General features: G+C 44.1%; 2 protein-coding genes across 2 annotated transcripts; both read left to right on the forward strand.

Moving 5' to 3' along the window:
- The first annotated feature begins 301 nt into the window (after positions 1–301).
- LOC123042236 (CASP-like protein 5B3) lies at positions 302–2562 on the forward strand. The gene is made up of 3 exons (XM_044464731.1): positions 302–548; positions 1645–1777; positions 1992–2562. The coding sequence occupies exons 1-3, from the start codon at positions 418–420 to the stop codon at positions 2193–2195; spliced, it is 468 nt and encodes a 155-aa protein (XP_044320666.1). The 5' UTR covers positions 302–417; the 3' UTR covers positions 2196–2562.
- A 2027-nt stretch (positions 2563–4589) lies between these two features.
- LOC123042237 (anthocyanidin reductase ((2S)-flavan-3-ol-forming)) lies at positions 4590–7185 on the forward strand. Its single transcript, XM_044464732.1, has 6 exons — positions 4590–4987; positions 5296–5462; positions 5658–5858; positions 6329–6488; positions 6585–6800; positions 6890–7185. Exons 1-5 carry the CDS (start codon positions 4864–4866, stop codon positions 6788–6790), a joined length of 858 nt encoding a protein of 285 aa, XP_044320667.1. The 5' UTR covers positions 4590–4863; the 3' UTR covers positions 6791–6800; positions 6890–7185.
- The last annotated feature ends 604 nt before the right edge of the window (positions 7186–7789 follow it).

Below are 7789 nucleotides of genomic sequence, written 5' to 3' on the forward strand. Positions count from 1 at the left end.
GTTTTACCACGCTTCCAATTCAAAAAGAAAAAGTTTTACCACACTCCTGCCATCATTCTTGCACTTCGAATCGCTCGATGCAGCTTCCCATTTGGTGCAAGGGTAAAGCGTAAAGCTACCTGGGATCACATGGCCCTGCTCGCCCTAGCCAAAACTGACAGGACACGGTGATTTCTTGGCAATGGGCACCTGTTACCCATATAGGGAAAAGTGAAAATGGTGTGAAATTCCTGCTCTCTTCTTTTGCCCATCACCTTTCCTATCTATCTATCTCACGCGAGCCAAGTGCACACAACAAGTTAGCTAGTGCTGCAGATCCTGCCCGGGTAGCCAGTAGGACTCCATCAGTCAGGTTCTCAATCCCACCCACCTCTCCGCACCGCAGCAATCGAAGCCCAGGCAGTGCAGAGGCAGGGGATGAAGCGCATAGTGGGGAGCCCGGGGACATGGAGCGGCATGGCGCTCCGGGTGTCGCAGTGCGTCTTCGCCGCCGGATCCGTCTTCGCCATGTTCTCTGCTTATGGCTTCTCCAACTACAGCGCCTACTTGTACTCTCTCTCCCCCCTGCCACCAGTTTCATTCTCCAGCAAATTAGTGCTACTTCTCGGCTTGCTGTGTCTGTGTGTTGAGATGAGTTCCTAGATTTTCTTTCTTCCTTCAGTAATCGTTTCTTGGATGTCCTCCCCTCCGTGTGTTTTCTTGCAAATTCATGAGCATCACTCAAGTAGCATCCCCACTGCTTCAAGCTCAAGCTGTTACTTCGGTTGTAAAATTCAGAGTCCCCCCTCCCTCTTGGAGTTTTTGGGGGAGGTTTCCTGTACAGAAGCCTAGATGCATGCTGTTGGTCCCTGATGATTTTACTTTTTCATTCAGCATCATGCCATACGAATCACTGCCCAATTTATCTTAGATATACACCGCCGGAAAAGGAACAACATACTATTTATTAGTTAGAAGAAAAAAAAAATCACGTCTGAGCTAGTAGTAGAATATTTATAGAACCCTTCTTGAGCAGCAGACCAAAACAGAGGAGTAGATTAATCACTTGAAGAGTAGATAAAGGACAGAACAACTGAGCTCACTTCCTAGATTAGCTGATTTGTCTTCCGATGGGAGATGCGTGTTTTTGTTGAAGCTGCCCTACCAAGGATTCATGTTCAGGTAAGGTGATTGCTGCTGGAAATTGACTGACAATTGAACTGTGCCTAGAATTTTTCCGAGTAAAACTTCGTTTGGTGTGATCTAATCACTGGGATGTTGAGTTCCCGGCAGGAAGGGGTGAACAGCACCATACTTGTTCAAAAATGGGACTGGGATATTGGACGTGTTTTCTTTGTGTATGTGATTTTGTCAGCGTACGTGTAAAGAACGAAGCCTCATGTTTTCCATTTACCTACAGTTTTTCTTCCCATGATAATATTTTATCAGGATTGTTAAACTTAGGCTCTGTGTGCCCACATGTGACTTGTCTTGACTGCTGTGCATGCTGATGAGCGCCGATGATTTATCTTTTTCATATCAAGTTCATATCATTGAGACTGTGAACTGCATAGGTCTAAAATGTGTTGACTACTCTTCAGAATTGCCTGTGCAGGAGCTCGTTGTGTTGACATCAACTAACGCCTGTATTATGGTCTCCTGCAGCTACCTGAACTTTGCTTCGGTGCTGCAGTTTCTGTGGAGTTTGCCCCTTGCTTGTCTGGATATCTTTTCTCTCAGGAATCAAAAGGATCTTCACGCACCGGCTCGTCTATTGCTCATTGTTATCGTCGACTGGGTAAGTCGTTCGCTTTGTCTCTTCTATTGTCCACGGAGCTACGTCTGAATTAGTTGAAAGCATGCACCGCAACAATTAAACCCAGATTTTTTTAAATCAATGTTAGTTCTTAGGAAAACAGAAATTCATCAGGTGCTCGATCGAACTTTGCCGACGAACTGTCAGGTAGTTAGCAAAGGTCTATCTGAGTGATCACATTTTGAATGCATTGCAGGCCGTGGCGGTTCTCATGTTCTCAGGAGTTTGTGCCGCCGCCTGCCTGACGATTTTCTTCATGAAAGATGTGAACTTCTGTGAGGGGTTCTCGTGGCTGGCCTGCAATCAGTTCGCGCTTTCGGTCACTCTGGCATTCATCACGTGGTCGCTGCAAGCTGCGTCTTCTTTCTCCGGGTTCTGGCTACTGGTCTCGTTCTTCTAGTGATCTCACTAGCTAGGTGCTTTGAATCACCGTCGCGCCATGCTAATTGCCAACTAGTGATTGCAAAAAAAATTAAAAGTGCAAATTGCCTGTCAGGAGGGTAAATCAGTTCAGTTGCAATGTGCTCGGGACACTTGTTAGTGTTAGATTTGAGTTACCGGCGTCCTTCATTACTTATTGATAGACTGCATGTCTGATAGCTTGTCTTCAGTTTGGTGGAATAGTTACTGTTTAGGTGATGTGGAATCACTAATATGGGGTACCTATTAGTGCTCCAAGTGTCTATTATCTTAACTTTTTTTACGGATTGCTGTTTTCCTTTTGATGGAGTAGAGTACCTGTAGCAGGTATACACAGAGGGGAAAGCCGGCGGTGGCTACCGGTCTATACAACCAGCTTTGGGTTGAAGATCGCTAAAAGGAGGGATTCATATACTCCCTCCGTTTCTTTTTAGTCTCCATATAAGATTTGGTCAAAATCAAACTTCGCAAAGTTTCATTAACATTATAGAAAAATATATCATCATCTACAATACTAAAGTTATATGTCATTGAAATTAATATCATCATTCATCTAATAATGTTAATTTCATATTGTGAATATTGATATCTTTTCCTACAAAGCTAGTCAGACTTTACATAGTTTGACTTTGACCAATTCTTATATGCGAATTAAAAAGAAACAAAGGGAGTATGTCGCATTATGTGACAAAATGGCGACATATATATTCAGGGAATTCCATATAGTATGTCGCATTCTGCGACAAAATGGCGAAGGTTCGCACAGGGATGAAGCGAGCGAATGAGTTATGGGGCGGCGCATTTGTACAACGTGAGCGTAGTACGCGATCCATTTTGGGAACCTTCCAGACGGTCTTGAAAACCTTCTAGAAGGTTCCTAAACTGGTTTTCTCTTTCCTGATGTTTTCTTCCACTGGTTTTCAGGTTTTTCTTTTTCTGTTTATTTTTAAAAAAATAAGAAATTTCAAAAAGTGTTCCAATCTTCATTTTCTTTCAAAATTCAAGAAATGTTTGTGCTTCCAAAAATTGTGCAAAACTTCAAAAAAATGTTCCTATTTTTTAAAAAAAATTAGAATTGTTTTAAAAAAGATCGCGTATCCAAAAAGAATGTTTTTTCCAAAAATTTCTTGGTCAAAAATTCAAAATATATTTCAGTTTTCAAAGTTTGTTTACAAATTCAAAATATGTATGTGTTTTCAAACACTTGTTCAGGAATTTTAAAAACACTTCTTGTTTTTAATTCCTTTAAATTTGTACATAAATTCAAAAGTTGTTCACATTTCTCAAAATAAATCGTGTTTGCCTATCAGGACTTCTATATAAGTTTTTCAAGGAGTGACTATCATTCGGTCGATTGACAACCAAGCCATCCCATCAAGATTTTTCAATCCTTTTATATTTGTATGAATCTTGATATCTAAATTGAAAGCGGTGAATATAATTTGCAACTTGTAGTTCCTTTCTTAAAGGCCTCATTTAGGACAATAAAACTGCACCTAATCCCTACCCTCTCAGGCCTTCATCCTCATGGCTGTCGAATTGTGATTGAATCGTTTCTGGCCGTACGTGCGGATGTAAATGTTACGGATAATTTCCATTTCCGAATCCGCATCCGCATCCGTTTTTTTGGATATAGTATGCACTTTCACAAATCCGACGGATATGAATGCGGATACGGATTTTGGTCAACCGAATATCCGACAAATATGGTAGCGGATATTGTACCGATAATATCCGACGGATATGGACTATTCGGTATTTTTTGCGGATTATCCGGTGTTATCAAATAGGATTGTCCGATAAATTTGATCCAATCGACAAGCCCAAATATCCAATTAGACCATTATAATTACCACATATAAATATCATATAACCATAACCCTAATAGCACCCTCGTATGAGTGTACAAACCACATGTACGTGTACAAGCGTAGCTAATAGACCTGAGAATACGTACTGTACAAGCTAACTGGATTAATATTTAAATAGATTCTGTTATGGACTAGAGAACACAATAACCTACGATGTGTAATGTCTTCGCTGCAGCGTGTAAGCTATTAATTTCATTGATCAGTAAAAATTAATTGGTTACTTATATATTGTTTTTCTTTGCATAGATCATGATAGATATTATGGAAAAGATCTACATACATTTTTTATCCGTTTTCGGTCCGAGTCTGCTCCGCTTCCGCTCCGAATCCGTAGTCCGATATAATCCGTATTCGAATCCGCATCCGGTCATTATCCGATCCGCTCCGAATCCGACAAAAAAATGTGGTAAAGGATACAGTAAAGGCATTATCCGATCCGATCCGATCCGTTTACATCCGGGGTGCACAGAGACCTACGGATCAACCACCAGCAGCAGCTACGGCATCACTTTCTGACAGGGAACTATGCATGTAATGCAGGTCTTTTTGAACTACTGAAAAGAAAAAACCTTATGCATTACTACTAGCCTGCTACTTGTCTCGATCGTTAATGCAGGATCCTCTTTCCCCCATAGGATATGTTATTTTTGCAGCTCATTGTAGTGTGCCAACAATCCCCACATGAACTACCTCACAACCTCTGTTCTTGAAGAGAGGTGAACGAGCGCATCATCCTTCCGTTTTCCAGGAGAGGTACCGATCGAGTAGCGGCCGGCGATGTCGTCGAGTGAGGGGAAGAAGACGGCGTGCGTCACCGGAGGGAGCGGTTACATCGCTTCAGCGCTCATCAAGCTGCTGCTCCAGAAAGGCTACGCTGTCAAGACGACCGTCAGAGACCCCGGTTCCTTTCTTGCTTCTTGGCTTCTATAGTTCTGTCTCGTAGAGTACGTACGTACGTACTTCAGCAACTTTTCCTTCCGAGTTTGAGGTGACAATCATTAGGTTCTAAACTGTCCATTCCGGAGTTTGAGGCGAAACCTTAGTAGGTTCTTCAGAGTTCAGAATCGACTGGATAAAGTCAGCAGCAAAGCTTTTTTAGCCAAATCATCATGCTGAGATTTTTTTATTTTATTTTATTTTTGCGGGGAGATCATGCTGAGATTGATGGAAACTGTTTTGGTCTCTGAAGATTTTGTAAGCTGAATGCAGATGACACGGAGAAGAATTCCCACCTCAAGGACTTGCAAGCGCTTGGCCCCTTGGAGGTCATCCGTGCCCGGCTGGACGAAGAAGGCAGCTTCGACGATGCAGCTTCCGGCTGTGACTACGCCTTCCTTGTCGCCGCTCTGATGAACTTCGGCTCAGCAGATCCTGAGGTAAGCAGCCATTTGCACCACTGTTGGGAGGTGTGGTTGTTGGGATGTGGGACACCATTTAAGTTGTCTGCCATCACTCACTGTCTGACGACTTATCCTCAGCCCACCGTTGGCGTTTCAGTATTTGGCAACTCAATCATGTTAGTTTTTATTCCACTTTTGGGATCACTTACCGTGCTTCGTGTTCGATGCCAGAGAGATATGATCAAGCCGGCCGTCCAAGGAACACTCAACGTGATGAGGTCGTGCGTGCGAGCGGGGACGGTGAAGCGGGTGATTCTGACGTCGTCGGACGCCAGCGTGTCCAGGAGGCCGCTGCAGGGCGGCGGCCACGTGCTGGACGAGAGCTCCTGGTCCAACGTCGAGTACATCAGAGCCAACAAACCACCAACTTGGGTACATAAATCTTTCCGAGTACAGCGGTGCCCAGCCTTATCTGCACCCGCTCAAAAACAATTCATACAAATTCATAAAAAATTATATGGTAGATAATTTATTGCGCGAGGTCTGCTCCAATTTTCAGATCATTTAAACACCTGAGTAGTTCTCAGCAAAAAAGACAAATCGGGTCAGAATAATACAACGTGAACAGTAAGCTTTTTTACGGACGCCGAATTTGTCATTTTTGTTGAGAGTTGCTCAGATGTCCAAATGATTTGAAAAGTAGAGCGGAACTCACGCATCAAATTATCTACCATGCAAAAAAGTTGATCTTTTTAAAAATTTCTAGCACTTTTTTTTTCTTCAGCAAGGGTGCAGATGAGCCTAGGGTTAGAAAAGGATTTTCGAATCTTTCTACTCAATCTCTCTCGCCTGGACGTTTATATTGGATGGAAGGTATTTGTTACGTGTAATTTGTATCGTAGGAATACGTCGTGTCCAAGGTGCTTCTCGAGAAGGCGGCGAGCAAATTTGCGGAGGAGAACGGCATCATCCTCGTCATCGTGCTGCCCGTGTTCACCTTGGGCGCGGCGCCGGTCTCCAAGCCCACATCAAGCGTCCCCGTCACCCTCTCCCTGTTGTCTGGTGAGAGAGACCTTCCTGCCATATCATTTCTCTGTTTTCCACAACATGACCAGTGCTCGCTAGCTGAGTGTTAATTTGACCGGTGACATTTTTCAGGCAATGAGACACAGCTGGACATCCTGATAGGCGTACAGTCGGTCACCGACTCCGTGTCGATATGCCACGTGGAGGATCTGTGTCGCGCTGAGGTGTTTGTAGCCGAGAACGAGTCCTTGGCGGGCAGGTACATCTGCTGCAGCCACAACACCACCTTCGTGCAGCTTGCCCGTCTCGTAGCCGAGAAGTACCACAATACAATGTGAAACTTGAACGGTATGCAAACAGTCTATCTAAACCGGTGGCACGCACACAGCTATATTTTTAACACGGGTTTAATGATATCCGAATATATACTTGTGTAGCTTTGCTGGGTCCCTAGAGAAGCCAAGAGTGTGTTTATCGTCTCAGAAGCTCATCGGGGAAGGGTTCGAGTTCAAGCACGATGATTTAAGTGAGATATTCGACATTAGCTTGGCCTGATGGTTGTACGTGTGTGGTTGTTTCCATGAGACCGCGGCGGTTCGAGTCCTTGCCGGTGGAAGGGCTCCGTTTTTAAATCTTTTTTCGAGCTTTGTTAGGGTTTGTGTCCTGCTTAGGAAGGCGAGACGGGGGCGGCTCCCTGAAGATGGAATAAAGGTCTCCCCGCCTAGCCCCCGTTTCGGTGATGCGCCTTGCATCGTCGGTGGGCGTGTAGAGTTGTGTCTCCGGCGGATCTATCTTTGGTGGATTTGCTCGGATCTGTTCGTCGTTCGTCTTCGTTCGTATGTTTTCAGGTTGGATCATTTTGATCTACACTCTTCATCCGCGGCGGTTGCTGTTCTGATGCGTTGGTTCTACGGGGCCTTAGCACGACGACTTCCCGACTGTCTACTACAACAAGGTTTGCCCGGCTCCGGCGAGGGAGGGGCGATGACAGCGACGCGCCTTCGGCTCGCTTCAGTGCTTGTAGTCGTCGCTAGGTGGTCTACGGATTTGGATGTAATTTTTATTATTTCTAGTTTTCGTTGTACTACCATGATTGAAGATGAATAGATTGGAAGTTTTTTCTGCAAAAATAAAAATAAAAATAAGTGAGATATTCGACGACCTCGTTGAATACGGCAGGGCCACGGGGATCCTTCCCTACTGATATGTATGTTGTCGGTGGACGGATACGTAACCAGAACAAAATAACATGTCTTAGCAGAAAAAAACCATGCTCGTTGTTTTTCTTTTTGAGGCGTAACCCCAGCTTGTATTTCGTGCGTGAAGATGTTTAGTTC

Source organism: Triticum aestivum, chromosome 2B (assembly GCF_018294505.1).
Source record: "Triticum aestivum cultivar Chinese Spring chromosome 2B, IWGSC CS RefSeq v2.1, whole genome shotgun sequence".
Classification (NCBI taxonomy): domain Eukaryota; kingdom Viridiplantae; phylum Streptophyta; class Magnoliopsida; order Poales; family Poaceae; genus Triticum; species Triticum aestivum.

What these genes read in the sequence shown, in the direction of transcription:
- LOC123042236 (XM_044464731.1), top strand. Translation starts at nt 418, where the DNA reads ATGAAGCGCATAGTGGGGAGCCCGGGGACATGGAGCGGCATGGCGCTC. An exon ending in TCCAACTACAGCGCCTACTT is followed by an intron (nt 549 to 1,644) that starts GTACTCTCTCTC and finishes GGTCTCCTGCAG; the next exon opens with CTACCTGAACTTTGCTTCGG. An exon ending in TCATTGTTATCGTCGACTGG is followed by an intron (nt 1,778 to 1,991) that starts GTAAGTCGTTCG and finishes AATGCATTGCAG; the next exon opens with GCCGTGGCGGTTCTCATGTT.
- LOC123042237 (XM_044464732.1), top strand. Translation starts at nt 4,864, where the DNA reads ATGTCGTCGAGTGAGGGGAAGAAGACGGCGTGCGTCACCGGAGGGAGC. An exon ending in TCGGCTCAGCAGATCCTGAG is followed by an intron (nt 5,463 to 5,657) that starts GTAAGCAGCCAT and finishes GTTCGATGCCAG; the next exon opens with AGAGATATGATCAAGCCGGC. An exon ending in CCAACAAACCACCAACTTGG is followed by an intron (nt 5,859 to 6,328) that starts GTACATAAATCT and finishes TTTGTATCGTAG; the next exon opens with GAATACGTCGTGTCCAAGGT.